Source organism: Cuculus canorus, chromosome 6 (genome assembly GCF_017976375.1).
Source record: "Cuculus canorus isolate bCucCan1 chromosome 6, bCucCan1.pri, whole genome shotgun sequence".
Classification (NCBI taxonomy): domain Eukaryota; kingdom Metazoa; phylum Chordata; class Aves; order Cuculiformes; family Cuculidae; genus Cuculus; species Cuculus canorus.
In genome coordinates this window covers 31,872,071-31,893,682 of record NC_071406.1, presented here as the reverse complement: position 1 = coordinate 31,893,682, position 21,612 = coordinate 31,872,071, and the positions used below count along the sequence as shown (strand labels likewise).

The 21,612-nt window shown below is 34.5% G+C and overlaps 1 protein-coding gene across 1 annotated transcript in view; it reads right to left on the bottom strand.

Annotated features, from left to right (window-relative positions):
- DNAH7 (dynein axonemal heavy chain 7) overlaps positions 1-21,612 on the bottom strand; it is a 104,782-nt gene that overhangs the window by 16,308 nt on the left and 66,862 nt on the right. The window contains 9 exon segments of the mRNA XM_054070556.1: positions 1,621-1,713; positions 4,746-4,940; positions 6,076-6,202; positions 7,501-7,836; positions 8,544-8,677; positions 11,527-11,717; positions 12,609-12,782; positions 18,887-19,022; positions 21,102-21,287. Of these exon segments, the coding sequence (XP_053926531.1) occupies positions 1,621-1,713; positions 4,746-4,940; positions 6,076-6,202; positions 7,501-7,836; positions 8,544-8,677; positions 11,527-11,717; positions 12,609-12,782; positions 18,887-19,022; positions 21,102-21,287 (1,572 nt within the window).

The following is a 21,612-nucleotide window of genomic DNA, read 5'->3' as shown; positions in this document are numbered from 1 at the left end:
CATCAATAAGGGAAAGATTTGGAGCAGTGTTCCAGGGCACAAAAGAGGTCTTGGCCAAAATGTTACTTTATATTTCAGTACAGCATACAGAAAACTTGAAGCAGCAGCTTCAAGTGGGAACACTTTGCTCCCAAGGATACTGTCACCATTAGCCTGGAGGGCTGCACAGTAGGGCTGAACCAGAGCATGCTGCCATCTCCAATCGCCAATATCCCAATGCATCTTGAGAAGCAAGATCATGCCTCTTCACACAGAAGAAAAATAAACTGAAGTCTTCCTCCCTGTGATATGATTTTTAAATATAGCTAAACAGTAGGCTCACAGTTTACCTTAGAAGTACACTAGACATGCCCAAAAGTTCTCACTGAACTGACTCCTACTGGCAAGGCTGGGAAAGGAGTTTCTGAATGAAATAGCTGTATACATACAAAGTATCTGTCAAACTGCTCTGCACCATCTGGACAGCAATATTGCTGACCACAGCCAAAGGCAGGCTTCTAAGCTAGAATTAGTGGTAGATGGGTGGGTTTTTGAACATAGCTGAACCTGACAGCTAAATTGCTCAACTGAAAGTGTCAATCTTTTTCTTCGCTTTAAGTGTAAAACTGGCAGAAGTATAATAAACTCTTTTGAAGAAGAAGTTGCAGCAACTAGGCAGCGTCTTGTGGATAACTTTGTCTCCAAGCATCAGTATACACCGCCATCCGTGTCTCTCCACACTGATGCATCTGCGCAACACTCTGAAAGCTCATCCTGCCGGTCAAAACTCCAGAAGTAAAGTGTAAATTCTGACTCTAAAAATTTTTCTCTATATGATACAAACATTGATATTTTTATCTGTCTAATATAAAACTGAACAGTTGTGTGAGGAAGTTGAGGACTTCTTCCATAGGCTCTCTGGAACAGAGGTCATAACTGTTTATACTAACTCCTACCTTCCTACCTTTCACAATGTTCTTTGTTGTTATGCTCAGTGGTGGACTAATAGTAGTCCCACTAACCTGTGAATGTATGAAGAAATGTCTAAGCAAATACTTATATTATATGTTTTTTAGTAGACTGACTTTTTCAAATAAAAATTCACAACTGGGAGCACCTATTATCTGTGCCACATTCAAGTCTTACAGCTAGACAGACTCCAATCAGAACAGTTCTGCTTCAAAACACTTCCATGGAACAAAATGGATCTGTGAATGCAATAATTGCCTCCTTTAAGAGCTTGCATTATCTACACTCCTCCTTATTAAATTATGTTCCCAGATCAGCAAAATTTAGTTGCAGTCATGAGGAAAGTTATATAAGCAAGAACAGCAAGTGTGCTGAAAAGAGGAACTCACAGGGTTTGTAAGACAGTCTCAAGGAGGAGACGCTGGGCATTTTGGTGCACACACTGAAACTTGACAAAATCTGGAGGCCTACACTTCTGTTTTCAAAAGTTTTTTTTTTTTTTTTTTTAATTAAAATTTCAAACTAGCTGCTATTTTTCATCCTGTTTTCCTTTATGACAGAATGTGGTAGAACAGTTGTGGATAACACAGCTGAAATGCATTCTTGCAAATACTTTTGTTTTCTAAGATGGACAGACCTTTACAAATAATAAGGTGAAAGTTCTGTACATACTTTGTCAGGTCTCAGGCAGAGAATGATAAGCATCCTTTGGAACTCCCCCAACTTATCTTTCCACTCTGCAGGAAAATCCTGATGCTGGGCATCCTATAAATGTGTTTAAACATTGTTTAAAGCATTTGTGAATTACCTGTAGTGAGAGTAAATTATTTTTAACTTGATACCTCAATCTTAATCTACAGAAATGGGGCTGACATGCTTAAGGCTTAAAGATTAAACTTTAATTATATATTTAAGGAGCTTCTGTTATAGCAGAGAAGTTATAGTAATTTGTAGGTGTTTAAAATGTAATAACCCCAAGTTTATTCTCTAGGAAGTGGAGAAAGAATGAGCTGGAGCAAACCTGAAAATGCACTTCACCCTTCTCTTTGTTAGAATTAAATTATGGTGTCAATATTCAATGTTACAATGATAACCCTATAATCGATGACAATGACACTACAGTATTACACGATGACTATGAGCTAGGTTGCATCTGAATGCGAAAAATTAGTGCAGGAGAACAAGAATTGGAAAACTAAACCACACAATGTACCAGAAACATTAGCTTGTAAATGGCCTATGAATAATCCAGCTATTATATTGCTACTGCAGTTATCACATTGGGAACAGCAGCGGTTGTGTGGCACATTAAGTTCTTATTTGAAGTACAGTGCCAGCTAGTTATGCCTTTCTGGAAACTGGTATTACAGCTCTGCTGGTGAGCTCCTTAGGCTTGCCTGTAGAGGGCTGGGCACTGAGCTATGCAGACAGACCTGCACTAAGGGCATGCTGAGCAGCTTTGACCTAGCAAATCAAATCACAATTGAGCTTATGTTCTGCTAAGGATCTGGAGCCTGGCTCCCTCCTCCAGCTTCTAGGCACTTAGTTTCAGATCAGAATCCAGAACGCTGCATTATTTTTAGATCAGAAAAAGAAGTACCTCAGAATGATGTCTCCAACAGCTGTTGAAGAATTTAGCTAAGAACTTGCAAGCTTAGTGGGAAATGGTGAATTAGCAAGCACTAAGGAGTGAAGGTTGCATTGAAGGCTCCGTTGAACTGTGCCACTATGCCACTCTCCATGAGAAAAGGTGCATCAAAACCTTTGACAATAAGTCAGCAAGCCAGAGGAGAACTGAATTTCAGTCCATACTCCAAGATATGTGACAAAACTTTAAATAAAATACATAGATTCATGACTGGGGGAATTGAAGTCAAGTCTCTCTTACTTCTGGATATGACCTGATCTACAACAGGAGGAGGATGAAAGTGCATCTCAAACTCTTTTGAAAAACATCCGTATTCAGTGTATGGTTGCTGGTAACAAAGTAGCTTGAGCAAAGCTGATTTTTGTGCCATCTTTTTAACAGACATGCATATATGGATGAAACTGCCTTTTATTTAAATTTGTGTCATCTAACAGAAACATATGCATGAAACTGCCCTTTATTTGAATGTGTATCACAAATGATGGGGGGGAAAAAAAGCTGTTCTCGTATTAATAGGGATAAACTACACTGGTAATAATAAAAAAAATAGCTACCGAAAAGGAATCTTCCCCAAGACCTTTAACTAGCATTTCTGAAAATTCTAGTGCTTTCCAATGAAAGTACGTGTATTAAAGCTAGATAAGTAATGAAAATGTTTTCACATAAGTAAAAGCATGGCAATTCTTCTGTATCAGACAGTGCTAGATGACGCTCTTCTTTTGATCTAGCACCGAAGTTTCAGTAAGTGAACGTCCTTCAGGGTTACTGTTTGCTAGTTTCTTTATCAATAAAGTGACAACTTGATTCCACAGATCTCATTTTAGTGAATACCACTAAAAACTTCTGTTTCTTTCAGTTTGGCTGTATGAATGCACACATAGCTATTGCACACGTCTTGAGTCTTTACTTCTGCAAGTCAGCACCTTTCATTTATATTGGGCATTGCTTTAAAAAGCTGTAATCTCAAACTGCATAATGAAGTAGTCTTCTCCTTCAATCTCTTTTTTCAAAGGCCATAATTTCTCTGTTCGTTTTCCAAGTGACTATTTTCCAAAGAAGAACTAAGGCCCTCAATTTGCTGTATCATTTTTGTAAATGCCTAAGGAAAGATTTATCTCCGCTATTTGCTGTTTCCTGAAATGTGGATAATGGAAGGAGTTGCACTTGCCTAGTTTCTTTAATGTCTCTCATCATATATTTATGAGCATTTCCAACTGAAAATCCATTGTTTTCCTCTCTGCATACTTCAGGCCCATTTGTTAAATTGAAAGGGTTTCTAAATCCTTGACATTTACAAAGAATAAAATACACAGTCTTTTTGAAATGGGTGTAAGAAGTCCTGGGTCATTTGACTGAATATTGGTGATAAATTTTCATCATTTAACAGTGAGGAAAGTGGTTCAATGGACTAGCACAAATGGGCAATATTATCTGAACATGGAAGCAGTTATCAGATATGGTGCAAGCAGGGAAGGAGGACAACTTTGTAATCATTTGTTCAGGAGGTATGCATATGATGAGCACTTTGCGTATCAAGAAGCAGAAAAGGAGGTGTATGTAGGAGCAAAAAAGGAGTTAATAGTAAGACCAAAGATGAAGTAAGTGTCCAAAGATGGAGTAAAAGTCATCTAAAGAATTTGGATTTTAAGGAAAGAGTGATGAAGTTAGATAAAGTAAGTCATTCATACTTTCATCAGCAGGCCACTCTCAGAGTTGGGAATAGAACACAGGTCTCCTAAATAACACATTTTATTTTCTTTACTTGGCAATAATTGGGGGGTTTATATTTATCCAGGAAAAGAGCATGGTAGACAATAGCATGAAAAGGTATCATCAAAGCATGGTAAATGAATACATAGATTGACAAGGGACAGTGGTTGCCTTAAGTCTAGCAAATTTCACAATCACCTTACCACTACAGGTTTTGTTGCCTTTTTTCCATCCAAGTTCAAATAACTTATTACTTGCTATTCAGAAGCCACCTGACAAATTGCCAATAATCTCCTATTACACACCATTTGCTTAAATATTTACATTCATGGATGTAAGAGCATACTATGTAAAATGACAACGCTTTTTTTTCCCTGAATAAATGTTTTCAATGTCTTAATTAGCTTATGAATTCAAGCAATCAGGAATGTAAACTTACCAAGCTGTCATATACCAATTTCCATCCACTCTTCAGTCAAGTAAAATCTGTACGAATGTTTGTGAAGCATGGCAAACCTTCTAGTCGACAGATTTCATCCCATGACTTTGAAGGAAGCCAGGTACACGGATTAGGATAGGGATTGTCCAAACCTATGCCTCCAGTCAACAGAAATTTCCACTCATTCTCATCAATCTACAATGACAAACATTGCTCTCAAGACCAAATAAATAAATCTAATGAGTTCAGTACAATATGTAGGAAATAAATGCATTTATCTGAATTTTTGCATTAGTTGAAAAAGCTTTATACAACTACTAAAATCTAATTTCCAAAGTATTAAGTGCCTGATTTTCAGTTAAGCATGAATTTAATGAATAAAAAATCCTAAGATACAACCCATTAAAGATTCATCTACATTCCTAACTTTGGGAATGAACAATGTTAACTGATTCAATTTACAGACCCATCCTTCAGATCCCAAAAGGCTGAAGGAAAAAAATACTGGAACCATGCATTTTGCAAACTTTCCCTATAATACAAGTCTAAATATGAAAAAGACTATCAGCCTATTACATGTCTCATCCCCTTCTCTTCACTCCTGTATCTCAAAACTTCTTTGATGGCTTGAATTTGTAAATTGAAGTCCCAGTGAATGGAAGAAACGTGTCCCGTGAGTTTTTACCATCAGCTCTTGAAAGAATTCACTTCCATGTATTCCCCAATACAAAAATTGCAAAAGTTTAAAATTTTAAATCTTTAAAAGAAACAACCCCAAGCAACCATAAATACCATTTTGCAAATTAAATGGTTAAAACGCATGTATTTCATTAAGAATTTTAAGAATCCTGTAAATATGTTGAAACTAATTACTAGAAATTAATAGAATTCAGTTGGTATAACTGCTTGATTTTGAGGAATTCTTTAAAAAAATAAACACATTTATCACCTTAAGTGAAAAAATGAGTAGTTTCTTAAATTAGTGGTTACAATTCCTTTTTATATGCTCTTAGAACTCAGAATACATTACAGTAAAATTTTGCAGTGATCACTGTAAGAGTAACATAGGTTTAAGCAATGTTTAGAAAAACTGTTATCTAGCTCAGGTTTGCCATACTTGTTTGTTATATATTTATTTTAGTCTAGAAAATCTTTTTCCATGCTTATAATTGCTCACTAAAATAAAATACCATTGAATTGAGGCTTAAGAAGTATAATTATATACAAACTTATTTTTCTATTCTTATCCTCTGTGTTCCCAGTACTGACAGTTTGTATATGCTGTTTAATATATGTCATATCAAACTGCAAATTATTTTAAATTACTGACCAATCCTTCATATTTCAGGAGATTCACAGTTAGACAAAAAGAGAAGAGCAACTTGTCCTTTTCAAAGAGGGAGCGACAGACATTGACATAAAGTGAGTAAGTAAAATGATCCTTGAGAGTCTTCAGCCTACAGGTGTCAGAAAAAGAACAATATTCCATTAATATTACGCTACAAAAAAGTGCACTCCAGAAACCTATTACAAACCTTTGTTCTAATACTCATTCTGGTCAATTACCCCAAAGCAATCATTAAATGCATTTGTGAGTAAAATAACATAAAAAACATTTAAGTGCAATTACATTTCAGGAACGCAAGATTTTCAGAGGAAATGAGAGGGGCAGAAAAGAGTAGCAATTTTAAAATTCATTATGAATATAAACACTGGGGCCAAAATGAAAACAGTCCATCTGTAAAGATTATTTGAAATATTCTTCTCATTCTGCAGAGTATTTTCCTCAATACACTATAATACAAATATTTCTAAAACTCTGTGATTTATAACCAAGTATTTATTTTAAATAAAACAATGAGGCCACCTCTTGTTTTACAAAGGTTTAAGTGTGAATACCTTGAGCACATAGTCAAAATAAGGAAAAGCCTATTCAGGTGATTAGAAATTTAGTGTCTGAATTTGTACAACTACTTCAAATACTTCTTTCAAGGTAGTAACAAAGGTGTGGAGAGGTTCTGTGGCTTTCTTCCAGCTACCTAGGTCACCAATCCTTTGGCAAGGAGCTACTCGGAGGGTATTCCTGCAGTTCAGACATCATGATCATTCAGAAATGTAGGTGTGATCTATTGTAATTGAAAAGTGGAAAGATGTGATAGAACACCAAGATTGAGAGCAAGCTACATTGTTTGATCTGCATGTCCTTTTCAGCCTTGTATTTCAATCTATTTTTGTTTTCTTCTATTCACTTTAAGTAATATAAATGCTTCTGGGTTTTTATTAGCATTATATCCTTTAAAAATCACTGACTCCTCATCGGTTAAATGGGCATGTGCAATTTATACACAAAATACTGACACAAAGATGGCCATGAGACAAAATGTAAATTTCTTTCAAGTTACAGATGTAACATGGTTACATTCCATGGGAATGCACCTGTCATATACTTCTGCTATGAAATATAAAATCAAAGCAAGTGGACCACTTTTATCTAACTGATACTTCGTAATTTCTCACATCACTTGAGGTAGCAATTAGTAAATAGAAATAGTGGAATATGTTGCACTTGTAATATATTGTGCCATTTTGTTTCTATGAATAAATTCTTTTCCAGAGAAAGATCTGACATATATATGTACAAAAAACGTATTTCACAATGCAATGCCTGAGACTAAACATTTCAGAGAAATGATGGTAACGTTTTTGGAGTAACTGAATGCATCACTACTTATGAATGGTGAATTAGCACTCTTACCTTGTTTGTAAAACATCTGATTGCTCTGAATTATTTATAGACATGATGAAAAGGTTAATAAACCACACGAGTGAATACTGGTACATCTGCTTAATGTTGGCTAGATCAGAAATAGAAAAAAACAAGATTCACTAATGGATAGCAATAGGACGATAGCCCATACGAGCAGCATCAATCTTCTTTTCTGTCTCTTCAGCTACAGTTTGTTTTTCAAAAATCTCATTAGCCAGGACTTTGGAAGAAGACAATATCTTAATAGCAGTTTCATCCTCCAAAACATTTCCTTCTGAGGCTGAAAGGACTTCCAAAATCTTATCTTCTATTTCTTTTAGTTGCCTAAAATATCATACAAGATTATAGCAGTTATAGGTACAAGATTATAGCTGTTAGTTTCTATAAAATAAGACATATATATTTTATTCATGGTATTCAACTTATATAACAAAACCACTCCACTCCACTTTTTCTTATTAAATGTTCTTCTATATTTCTGAAAAATTTAGCCATTTTTAGGCTAAAAATGGACAGTAAAGGGAGGAAGTGACAAATCACTTCTAATACTGCACCTTTCATGCTTTGACCCATTGGGAAACGTGCCCTTTGCCGTGTACAAACAGTGCAAATCTAGCACACAATGAAAACATTTCTAAAATATAACCTAATTGTATCTAATCAAAATCTGTGAGGACAGCAAATCATATGCCAACATAATGGAAGGAATGCATAAAACCAGAGGACAGGACCAAGAGTTACATTTTGCAATTATACAACCCACAATTCAGCTCTTTAACATTTTCTATTAATACGAGAAATAGAAAGCATATCACAAGAAGAAAGATATAACCAGTAGGAACAGAAGTAAGAGCATGCATACAAATCGGCCTATAACACAAACAGAAGCCTAAGTTTGGGCTCTTAAAAATAAGTCTTGAATTTCCTGTTAACTCAAGCAAAAATAACGTCTCTAAAATGTATTTCCCATTATTCTATTTCCTTAAACTGCAATCTGCTTCTATCCCTAGCAAGGGAAGTTATCTTGATACCTTTTATTTTGAGAATCTTGAAGGATGAGTGCTTGTTTTTCTTCTTCAAGTTCTGGCTTTTCTCTTGCAACTACAATTCCAAGAAGCTGATCCTGCATTCCCTCTGGAGTTATCATGAAGTTCAACAACATCACCTGTTAGAAGAAATATTTTCTGAAAGACAGCATAGTTACGGCCTGGTGCAATTAAAATGCTTCTTCATTTACAGGTGAGGTTTGTATAATATCATGTAATATTCTCAACTAAGCTTTAAGAATAAACGAGGGTCTAAGATTCTGTGTTGGAAAGCTAACTCCAGGATTAACCCAGAAAGTTAAGATAAAAGGGATGCTGCAGGAATGTATAGAACTTCATTCTGTTCCTCAAAATTACTCTGAAACTTTGAGTATCAGTGCCTGGTCCATATGATATGAATTAACTTAATTGCCTCTGACACATACATTTTCTCTAACAGCCTTTTTCACATGCAATTTGTGGTGTTATTATTAAAGGGATATTTGTATCTCAGAATTTGGATGGCATGATCTTCTCTTTTTCGTGAGAAAATAATGACTGAAAAAAATTTACTCTTCAAAAGAATTCCCATACCATCACATATTTATAATGGAGCTGGAACCACTCCCACCTCACCCCCCATGCACCTGCTGATGAAGGACCAAAAATATTTCACATGAGAAGGAATGCATTGACAGCAGAAGGCTATAAAATCGTTTGAAGCATGTAGTTCAAAACCAAGAAAATAATCTACTTATCAAGACAGATTAAAGTATTGGTTTTAATTAACTGACTAGGTAACTGACTACAGATTCTCTTTGGTGGGTACAGATGCTACTGACTTGCGTGTCAAAAGAGCATTCACCTTGAACCTAGTGATCAATTAGAATGTGGAGTATCTGTGAAGTTAATTTGATCTTATCTGTTTCTGCCACTAATAATACCTGAAAGATGCCCAGCTATTTGAGGCTTTTTTTCATCACCTTTGCTTTTAAAGTTAGGAGGAGTGGTGTCTTAAATTTCTTAAAATACATCACTAATAGTTTTCTGTTATAGTAAGCCTCATCTGAAAAAAAAATTAAGAGCACAGATAGCATATCACACTGTTCTTGCACACAGGAATTCTGATAGAAGGTTCAGGTCTATATGACACTAAGAATCACTAAAATCTTCACAAGCAACATGGCCTATGTCTTCCTTTCCTTACTGAACAACTCTACTAATGGGAAATATAAGAGGGAACTTAACATTTCAAATCTCCCATAGGCACCATTTCCCTTCTAGTAAAAGGCTAGCTATGAAAAACATTATGAGTTAGTTTTCAACCAGACCTGCCATGTCCCGAAAGGTTGGCTGGTTCAGATATCAGAACCTCTGAGGTCTAAGCCCCCTAATTGCTGCCAACATTCTACATTTCCCTCGGTCGCCAGGAGAGAGAATGATATTTTTATAGACATCAATAAGTCAGTATTCTCTCAGCAGTGCTGAAAATTTATCTATTTTTTTAGTGATTTTTCCTACATTTAATTAATCATTTTAGAAACAGGGAAAAGCTACTCCAAGTGGCTAATAACTGCAAATACATAGTTATGTAGTGTAAACACATGTAAATCCATGACTCGTGTCTTTGCAGACTTCACTATATAAGTCACAGCAGAATTCAGTACGACCATTTTCCCTGGATTCATTTCATTAACTAGCTCCTGAATAATCCCTAGGACAAATTCACCAATGAATGTCATAGTGAGCTTGAGATCAAGATATTTAGATACTACTTTTCTGCCTTTTGCTCCCTGTAAGTGAGCCACCTTAGTCAGCTGGCTCAGCAGTGTCTGTTGTAGCTGGGAGTACACCCAACCACGCCATAAAGCAACTGCTTCTTAGAAGAGCAATCAACAGCTTAAGTCTGACTACATGGAACCCAACTAGAGAGGATTAATCTTTAGAAATTTTATATTCTGGCAGAAAAAAAAAAGAAAGACAACTGTATTGGCTGACAATTGGCACCTAGGAGATTGTAATTGTCCATTAAATAAAAAAAAAAAAAAATCCTAGGAAATAATCTTCCTCTAGCATTTAAATATATATATGTACTCTAAGTAAATCTGTTGAATGTTCTCTTCCTTTCATATTTCATCTTCTTTTACGAACATGCAGCTAATCACCTTTTTTGACAAAAGATCAATATCTATGCGAGTCAACGTGTATTGAAGTGAAGTTATTCCCTTTCATTTATTTTCGTCTGTTTCATCAGTACTCCAATGTTGAAATAACTTGCTGTTCTACTTTGCTGAATATCACAATAGTTAAAAAACTTGATTTCAAGGTTTTTTGTTCAGTATAGTTTATATTTAACTAAAGTGAAAATTTGCAATACTATGAACAGTTCTTCAAAAATAATAAATAAAATGGGGGTACATCTCCCAAGCAACTTCAAAAAGACTAAACCATCAATTTTATTCTTTAAAGCAGGAAACCATCATTTTTTGTTCTAACATCGAAAAGTAAGAATATAGTTATCAAATACATAAATCTGTAAATATATTTTTGAGCTGTTATAAACAAGGCACAATGCTAGGAATTCTGACTTCTGTCCCTAACTACAATACAGATAAAAATCATGAATATGGAAGCCTAAGATAGAGTTTGCTCGTGAGGTGACTATTATATTAAGTATTTGTGAATATTTTTGTAATAAAAGGTGACTCAATAGCATCAAGGGGTACAGAGTAGGAAAGCTGATAAAATTAATTAATTAAAGAACTCAGTCCCTGTCAGTATGAAAGAATGACAGTATTGCAAGGTGAAGTATTAGATATGAGGAATGTCAACACTTCTAAGGTGATACCAGTCCTCCAGCACAGTAAAAGAAGACCAGTGTTGGCAGGGAAGGAAGAATAAACAAATGCCAAAAATTCTTCTCTTTTTTTAGCCAAGAAGTCATTTTAAAATTAGAACAAAGTTGCACATCCACTTTCCGAATTCTCACCTTAACAGATGTTTCTGGAAGATAATGTGGATTTCTCAGCTTAGTTGTCATATAAAAGCAGAATTCAGGAGCATACTCGATAGTGGAGTCTCCAAGGCAAATGCATATACTCCCTGCCTGCTTAAATGTCTGTTTGAGCAAAAGTGGCTCTAGGATAGGATCAAGTTCTTCTCCAATGTTCTCCAGTAGCACTTCAAAATGACATAAGAATTAGTCAGCTTTCTCGGCATTTATATTACTGATTGACTGTTCTTTACAATAGATAGGTATAACGTGTATTTACAGTGTGCAAACAACAAAAATATTGATCAAGTAGTATCTAGAAATATGGTTAATGCTTCTTAGAGTGTTCAGCTGACTGAAAAAATGAAGCAAGGAAATGTACCTTTAATTTCTTTGTCAATATTGTATCAATTTGAAAAAAACAACTAAAATGCTATCACCGTTACTGCTGCCAATAGCTTAGAGCAGCAGCTTAAGGCTACTATTTTTAAAAAGGGAAATAACAAATTAAATGCCATATGCCACAGAAAACACTTCACGTAATTAAGTTTTCACCATAACCATATGAGGTTCTCAAAATCAAGAAAGAAATAATGGAGGATAAACAATCAATGTCTTTACTTGTCATCCAGTTATTGAAAAACAGCTGGACTTGTAACTATGTTTTCATTAATTTATTTATATTTGAGGTTAATAAGAGTATTTGCAATAAGGAAACCGCAAAGAATACAAGAATCATTAATGTTCACAGCTTAGCAATCTGGTATTTATACTCTTGACAAGCCAAATAAAAACAACATTACCGTTTAGAAAAAAAATTATTATGGCATGAAAACAAAGAAATAGAAGATCTCAAAGAGCAATTAAAAGATACAAATTAAACATATTACATTGTGCTAAGAAGTATCTTAGAACCTGAGATGAGGACTTCAATTAGTATAGTACCAATTTGATTCAAAACAAAACAGAAAAATTGTATTTTCCTTAACATTTGATGCTCAGTGGAGTTACATTTTTTGGCTAATTGTGCCCCCTCCAGGTTCTTCTGTAATTTACACTTTCGTTAGTCATTAACCTACCAGAGCTGCCAAACTGAATGCAGTTTTCCAGTGTTGTAACAAACTGAGAGTCGCTGAGTTTGATTATATGCAAACTATTGGCTTTTTCCATGTTCTTTATCCATTTATTTGCCTGACCCTGAGGATCTATCATCAGAGGCCATCTTCTTGCATTACCGAATAGAAAAATACAAACTTTCAGAATTGAAATATGAGCTCTTCAAAGATTTACCTCAAAGTACCACTTAAGCCAACTTATTCCCTTTTATCATTAGAAGAAACCCACAGCAATATGAAATCATAGCAGGCACATACTAATCCTTGATGAACTTTACAGGAGACAGATGAAACTTGACGTTCTGTTTACAAAACATAATTTTCTCTTTCAAAGAAAGTACTTAGAATAAGGTTTCTGATGTCCTAGAAAGTTTAATCGCATTTAATTTTATAACACTTTCAAAATAAAAACATAACTAAGTTTTGAAATTTTAAACAGTTTTAATAGTCATATGCATAAATGAGCATTTTTAAGTGAAAACAGATGGAATTTTCAACTAAAGAAACATTTTAGAGTTGGTATAAAGGGAAATATATAAGCAGATTCTAATCCTTAAGCAGCAACGGACACAAAGAACTTCCGGATTTTATTTTATGGCAGACTTAGTAACTACTTCACAGATATTTTACAGTGTTCTCTACCACATGTAGAGTTAGTCACATTAGCAAGATATCTAAGACTGGTGATACAGTTTAATGGCCAACTACAATTACAGGAATAATCACCTAAATTAGAGATCATCTAAGCAGGCAGAAGAGAGAATTCTAAAATAAATGTAGTCCTAAAAATCTGAATCAAGGGACCTAGGCAGATCTGAGTTGGTTATGAGATATAACATAGTTTACTACTGGAAGGAAAAAAAACAGCAATACCTTTTTTTTTCCAGATTCAGCATAAAAAGGTCTTTCAGGCTCCTTCCATGGCCTTTGTCATTATTACCAGTTAGTTTATGCACAATGGCACCAGCAAATTTTTATTATTTTTTTTAAATTGAATCTATCTCTTGAAAAAATCTGATTTTACAAATAAACAAAACAAATAAAATTTGCTTTACAAATGTGACTGCTTCTGTATTCTTATTTTCCTTAAAAACACTAAGATTAAATGTATGCAATTTAAAAGACAATCTCATTTTTTTCTGATCTTCAAATCTATATTTTTTTTAGAAAGAGTAATGTTTTACGAAAGGTTTCCATAAATTGTCAACAGAGTGACAAGCCTTGAACTAGGAAAAGGTACAGCGCATGTAGTTGTACACACAGTATAAGTTCTAAAAGACAGTGCTCAGACACACCTAGTTGAATATAATCTAAATTCTTGCAGACTTACTAGTTTCAAAATTGTTGGCAGGAAAAACTGTGTAACATGCTATAAACCTTGATCTTCTTTCAAGGGAGGTAAAGCACAATTTAAGAGAGATAAACCCTCTATATTCTCTGTTACTATTTCTATTCCACAAACTTCTTATTAAGGGCTAAGTGCTTCTGTAAGGCCTATTTATACATGTATAAACAAAACAACACACAATAACATGCATGTAACACTCTGAGGGTTTATCTATCCCTGACTCCGGCACAGTTCTGCGAAGCGCAGCTGTGTGACTCATGATTATCATTACTGAAAATATATATTTATGTTAAGCTGTGAGAGATCCAGATAAGCAAAACTGTGTAAGATACAAAAAGTTAAAGCTGAAAGGGAAGTTGGTAGCTTGGGAATAGTAACTCACAAAAAGTTACAGAACATTGGAAAGAAGAAAAAAAGCAGAGACTCGTTTTTATTTTTTTGGCAACTGAAGTCAAATCTGGCAGCTCAGCAAGAGCAAGGACTAATCCCTTCCAATATGCAACAGACATCAATATTTCCCAACCTCAGTGTTAGCCTTCTGCCTAACACAGACTTCCGCATTCTTGATGAAGTTACTGATGTTTAGTGAACTGATGTTTAGTTTAGCAGTGTTAGTCCTAACTACCATTTATGTGTAATGAAAAAACAAGTCTCAGAAATCACAATTGATCCTGCTTGCAGAACATCTGCACAGTAAAATGTGCCCAAATAAATGTGAACCCTTGGAAGAAGGAATATATTTGGAGGTAGAGAGCACCTTAGGTTCTTTGGACTGGAATGGAGATCATGGAAACAAGACAGCAGAAGTTTAGCAGAAAAAGTTTTGGACAAGAAATGTACCCTGTGCAGGAATAGCCTGAGATTACAGACGCGATGCTACAGAGGTTCCTTCTATGTTATGCATTACAAATTGGACTTGGGAGTGACCATTCACCAGCCAAAAGTGGATGGCTTTCTTCCTCCTTGTAGAATCATTTAGGAAGACAGGTCCTCTGGAAGGGATTCTGTCCAGCCTGCCCACGAAGAAGAAGGCTTTCACAGGTAAAATGCATTGAGAGGTTAAGGAAATGCATTTGTAATCCACCACAAGAGTGTGGTGTCTAAGCAGACATTAAGAAAGTTAAAAAGTGTGCTTTTTAAAGTTACAACTGTTTTAAATCATTTGATAAACATAGATAAGGACAAATTTGTAACAAATTAGGTGTAAAGAAGCAGAGGATTTGAAATCTGAACATCTGTCAGATGAGGCAGTAGCATCAGCTGTATTAAAAGACAATCTCACAGTAGGTAACAGTGTTCACCAATGGATCCAAAGTGTACTGAAAGAATTGCTGAGCTCCTGAATTGCTACATGGTTCAGTTGCTTACAAGAACCCAAAGGGAGACTGAAGGGATAAACAGTCAGGTGATTTTAGAAGTAAGATATCACACAGTGATACAGCAATTGAGAACTGTAAACTGAACACAGTAAACTTACACACTAAACACTTACTAAAACAGTCAATATTTAAGTAATTTGCTTACAATAATTTTCCTTGTTCTTATTTTAAAACGGGTTTTGAAAGTTTTGAGGAAACCTCAGCTAAAGCCCAAAATATGTATTTCTTTCGATAACAACTTCAAAGTTACAGTCACATATTATTTTCAGCATATCAAATTTCAGACTCACTGTTTAATGGACATGAAATACTTAAGACTGAATAACTAAAGAGTGGTTCTCTGATAACACCTAGACATGTAGCTTTCCTCAGCAACAACACCCTCCTTCATTGATGGGAATGTACAAGCAGTCACTGTGTATGTTTGCAAATCATCTCATTCTGCTTTTTTAAAACAAATGTTGTTATAAAAATATTGAGTAGCATTTTATATGGTTCCTAAGGTCCTAATAAAAAATTCATCTAGCCATAAACTGGTAACTACAAGCATAATGTGTATCCTCAATTTGAGGTAGATTCTATCTCACATTTCAAAATTAAAAGCTATCATTTTTTAGTTTTAGAATGCTAATCATCTTTCCATTAGTTCAAAGAGAATTTTGATCAAAGCTTTATAATAACTGAAGTGTTACGATGTAGTATAGAAGACTGGAATTCATTAACATTTGTAACTGTTTAGCCTAAGTGATTAAATTAAAACAGTAATTACTTTAAAAGTTGCATAAACAATCATAATCCCAGCATATATCCTCTAACTTCAAAAAGTAGCTTTGCTTCCAGAAGTACAGACAATGACAATTTTTAAAGTCAAATGAAAGTATGTTGGGGTTCTTTAACTAGTGAATTATTTTTGTCTTATCTGTTTAATTTTGCACTTTGACACCTATCCAGTTGCTAAAGCTGAAGTATTATCTGCACATCTATGTTTCCAAAGGTTAACACTATGATATATGATTTCAGTTACGTGTGAAAAACTACCATTCACCCTACAGGAAGAGAAATATTCATTCACCAGTGCTATACAACGTTAGACTCCTCAGTGAGAAGAATTTTCATGTAAACATTAGCAAACATTAAAGATTCTTATTAGTAAGTTTCTGCAGTAGTATATTGTAAAAAAAGATGTACAAATGTTAGGTACACGTTATCATAGACTTGACAACCATTAACCTGGATACAGAAAAGAATTATTCGAATTATTTACTCATTATAGAGAAAAGAGAACCAACAAATCTAAAGTAAATGGGTAGCAATCACAAGTAGAAAATCAGTTAAAGTAACATTGTCCCATGGTCAGCTTCAGCAATGATAAGAACAAAACCTTAAGGCTGAAAGTCAGAGACAATGCATGAGGAAGCATACTGGACAGAATTGAGAGGTTCGTTATTTATAGTCATAACAAAAACAAATCCAAATGAAAATCATGACTGCTTATGCAAGGTCACAAAGCTGAGCCTACTGTAAGCACACAGCTCTGTATTTAACAGAACTCTCAAGTGCTTTACATATCTCAGTCATCAATAGGCACTGTAATCTAAAACTAATCACTAGTGAGCTGTGGATACTTCTAGACGTTAAAACATTAGCGTGGTCATGCTCTAAATCTTGATACAAATCACTGCTGCTTGTACTGACCATGACACTGATGAACTCTGCCCAGACAAATCTAACTCTAGTAACTGATGCGAGACGTATTAAATACCACATAAGAATAGGAATCACCTCAAAATTGAAAAGCAATAATATTACAGTTTATGGGATTCATATTTCCTTTCTATGAGGAATTTTGGGATTTCAGAATTCATTTCACTTTTCAAATAAGAATGAGATTATCTTAAATATGCAGAATTTTCCAGAATGTTTTAGATGAAACAATGTATTGCTAGGTAAAGTCAAAGTATTTTATGTGGATGTAGCTTAAGATAATTACAAAATGGGTATTTTTTTATTTTTAAAAATGGGGGACTTCAAAACGAAAAATAAATCCTTCTTTCCTTATCAGAATTTTCTTCAGCTTACAAGGACTATTGCCATACTAACCACATTACAACAAAAAGCTACAACTGCAACTGCCTAGCTTTTAACTGTAAATAGTTACAGTTATTTAATTTAGTGCATTCCAGTACTCCAAAGATGAAATCAAGTCTCTGCTATGAATTCATATTTTAATAAATTATTAATAGTATTATTATTACTTCTCTGAGGAGTAGACTGGATGCAAAGAAGAATTCATGGTGTCCCATTCATAATGCCTACAAAAGAGGCCTCTACACTACACTGAAAACCAAATCTCTCTTAGCTTCTCTTTAGGAATACACCAGGTTCTTCTGCTCCAGAAGGGATCTTAGTAATGGTTAGACTATATCAAGTATCGACAGTTAGGGGAATGAGGCCCTACAGAAAGCAGACTCCAAACTGTCAGTACAGATACACCCTTTCAACTTTCATCCAATACCCAGAACTATCACATGGATGACAAAGACCCATATCTATCTCCCAAGTGGCCGATTTGATGAGAAAGCACACCTTTCTGAAATCAGAGAGTGTTGGAGTAAAGGCTTGCTTCAACTTTTCCTGTTGAAGTGGTTTAGGAGTACAGAGAATAAAAGGCAAGAAAAACAAGAGCTGGTTGGGATTATCCTCTGTAAAAGAGGAGACTAGAAATTCTTTCCATTCTAACTTTTTGCTTCTCCTTTACAGCCTTCAGCAGAAGAGATATAATGGGCCTTTTTATTGTTGTTTCGTTACTGTGCCCCAGAAAAATAAATATTCAGTTTATCAGTGTACAAACCAAAATGTCAGGGCTTCATACACCAAGTATGTTACAAGTTTGAATGTTAAAATCTTCTACTGGTTGTCAACATGAACTCGGAAACTGTTTATAGACTAAGTAATCGAGACATTATCTGTAATATTTCCAATGCCATTTTAAGAAAAAAACGTGATAGTCACAGAAAGATTAGCAAAATCATCTTCAGTAGCTTTCCAGAAACAGCTCTTGGTAGCACCTGATGCCAGCAGATTTCTTTAAAATTAAAGACCTTTAGCTTTTGAAGAATTACTTCCCTGTCTACTAATCATATGAGTACAAGATCAGCATTCAAAATTCTGTTCCTGAAGCATTCTAGGATGTCTTAAACTGAATCTAATGTGCAGCATGTTAGTAAAACTAAAAAAAGAAAGGGAGAGGGGAGGTATCACTATAGCAATCCATAGGAGAGGAGTGAATTAACAGATTTTAAAAGTTTACATTATAAAGTTAAAAAGTATTATTAATATTTCTTATAAATTTAAACATTACAGTAATTTTATAACTCTGGTTGTTAAACTGGATATACAGTAGAAAGCCGCATATGAAAAATAACTGCAAAGCATATTGAAGAAGCTATTTAATAAAAACTACTCATTGTAATTTGTTTTTTCTTTACTTACGAGATAATGATGCCATTATCAACAGACGTCAGAAGGTAGTCCAGCAATATTCCAAGCTCTAATTTCCACTGTCTCTCCCAGAGTATTTGTTAGGGAAAAATCATCAGAACAAGGAATGTCTTTTGTTTTACATAGCAAGGCCCACTCTTTAATTTGCATCTAGATAAGAAGAAAACAAAGATAAACTAAAGTTCTGCCTATTCACAAAATTTTCAGACTCTTAAAAAAATGTTATCTTTCAAGCCATTTCCCATAACAGTTGCTTCAGACAAGGTCACTGTATCTTCAAATGGAAAGAAATTCACGCTTCTGACTAAAACATCTAAAATTTCTTTAAAAATGCCTCTGTAAGTAGTATCTATATATGAAATATAAGTTTAATTGGTCAGAACCTTGATATGATTTTATTTATCATTTCAGCAGTAGTTTTCTACAACATAAAATGAGTGTAGAACAAACACACATATTCCAACTAAAAAAAGATAAAAATCTTCATTATTTAACTCTCAGGACAGACATATTGAGCACTTGTCAGGACCTAACCAAACTCAATTTAACAAATATTTAGAGGTGCTTTTTGCTATTCTCTGTATTAACTAACTCGCTACAGTTGTTTGTATACTGCATAATAATAATGAAAACATCCACCTTTAAACACATAAGCCAAAAAGCATATTCCACTAGGAAAAAGGAAAATATATAGAATAGCATGTTCATATGAAAGCACAATCTATGAAAGCTATGTTTAAGGTCGAAGAAGTATGCTGTAGTTTTCTAAACTAAAAATTAGCTGGCAAATCCTCAAGAAACAAAACTCAGAAATGCAGCATTAAAGGAAATGGCCAAAGTGCTAAAGCCATTCACAAAGGCAGTGAATGGAGAATTCATCAGTTTGCATAAACCAAAGTTGATATTCCAAAACATACTGTTATTCTTTTTCTTATGAAAACTGCAGGTGGGAGGGCGCAGAACCCATAGCAGCAGATCATAGAATCGTAGAACGGTTTGGGTTGGAAGGGACCTTAAAGATCATTCAGTTCCATCCCCACTGCCATGGGCAGGAATGAAATGAAGAACTGCACAAAAGTGATTTTGCTATCCAACAATTTCTGAAAGAGACACCTAACTAATCTGTGTCTGCACTATCATGAGAGTAAGAGTGAACAACCAGGAATGCACACCTTCTGCTGCAAAGAAAAAGAAACTCTGCAGTCAGAGAGAATGAAACAATGCTACGCTTTTCAGATGAAACCACTATTTAATAATTTTCAGTGAAACCCAAAGCATTCTATGATGTTATATATCTGACTTCTATGAATACACTCTACAGCTGTAACTACACTTGCCTAAAATACAGTTTGGCACTCCATAAAAAGTTTCCCTGGAAGTTCTCCTACCTACCAGACACAATATTATATGCAATGCAGATTTTAAGCATAAAAGAGAACACTCTCTCAAAATGAAATAATTCGGAATTGTAAAAACTGCTGACTACAAAATTTTCTCAAGAAAAGTGAACAAATGAAGCACATTGAAGGGAAAGTAGAAATAGGGATTATATCCAAATTCTGTGTTAAAATGAATTATATTGATTTTTTTCTCTCTTAATTTTTAGCACTTTTTGACACACTGCACTTGATTTTCAAAGGAGATGGATATTTATCTCTTCAGCTGAATTCAGTGGCAGGCCTTCAGGTTCAAAAACTTTCAAAGTCAGGATAATTTTGACATCTAAAAATGCTTATATCTAGAATCAGCTGCCATGTCAAAATCTTTTTGTATTCAGAACATCCCTTTATTTTGCTACAAGTTACAGATACAAATCTGATACTGTATCTTTTGCCTTATTTTGTACAGAATTACTCCACTTTATGAACTTAGCTTCACTGTGCTGCTGCTGAAATAGAAGCTAATTCTGGGATTTTTTTAAGTTAGGTAGAGTTTAGCCATTGAATAGAATAAGATTAACCAGAGCCGTGACGTATAAAGGTTGCTTTAAAGAGGAAAAGCAACCAAAGGACTCCATGTCTTACATGGCAAGAGGTACTTTACAGTAGAATGGAGGAATAAATTTCCCCCGAGTCTTACAAATGAAACTCAAAATCCTATGGTGCAGTTTCAGTTCCACTTATAATCTTGATTAAAACGTAATTTTAAAATATAAACCTTATATTACAAGAAAAAATAATAAAATTTAGATTATTGCAAAACATGGGGGAAAATCACTGTATATATTACTTGTCTGTAGCTGGATGTAAAGGCTCCTAGGTAAGCTACAATTCCTGATGAAATAAGTATATCTCCAGTCAAATTGGTGTACTGTACTCCCAGCTTCAAAGCAGTCTCATGCCAGCGGATTTTCTCACCACCAAGGCCACCAATCAATTGTTCTGCTCGCTGTAGTTTTTTGCTGCATAAGTCAATCTCGGAAAAAAAGTTGTTCTGATTATATTACACGATCACGTCAAAAACATTTTATAAATATGAAAGGCATTCAAGGATTATTATTCTGTGCAGATGTTTTCTTAAGTAATTTCATCAAGTAGAAATTCTTATTATAATGGAAATGTTTAAAGAACAAAACCAATCTCGGTTCCATCACAGTAAAGTCTATTCAGCTACATTTTCATCCAAATAAAGGAAGAACAGTATAAAACATGCAATTCAAAATAGCCCTGCATGCACTAAGGAAAACATTAATAGTCAAGGAAATTATCTACATGTCATAAGAGAAACAAAAACACCTTAA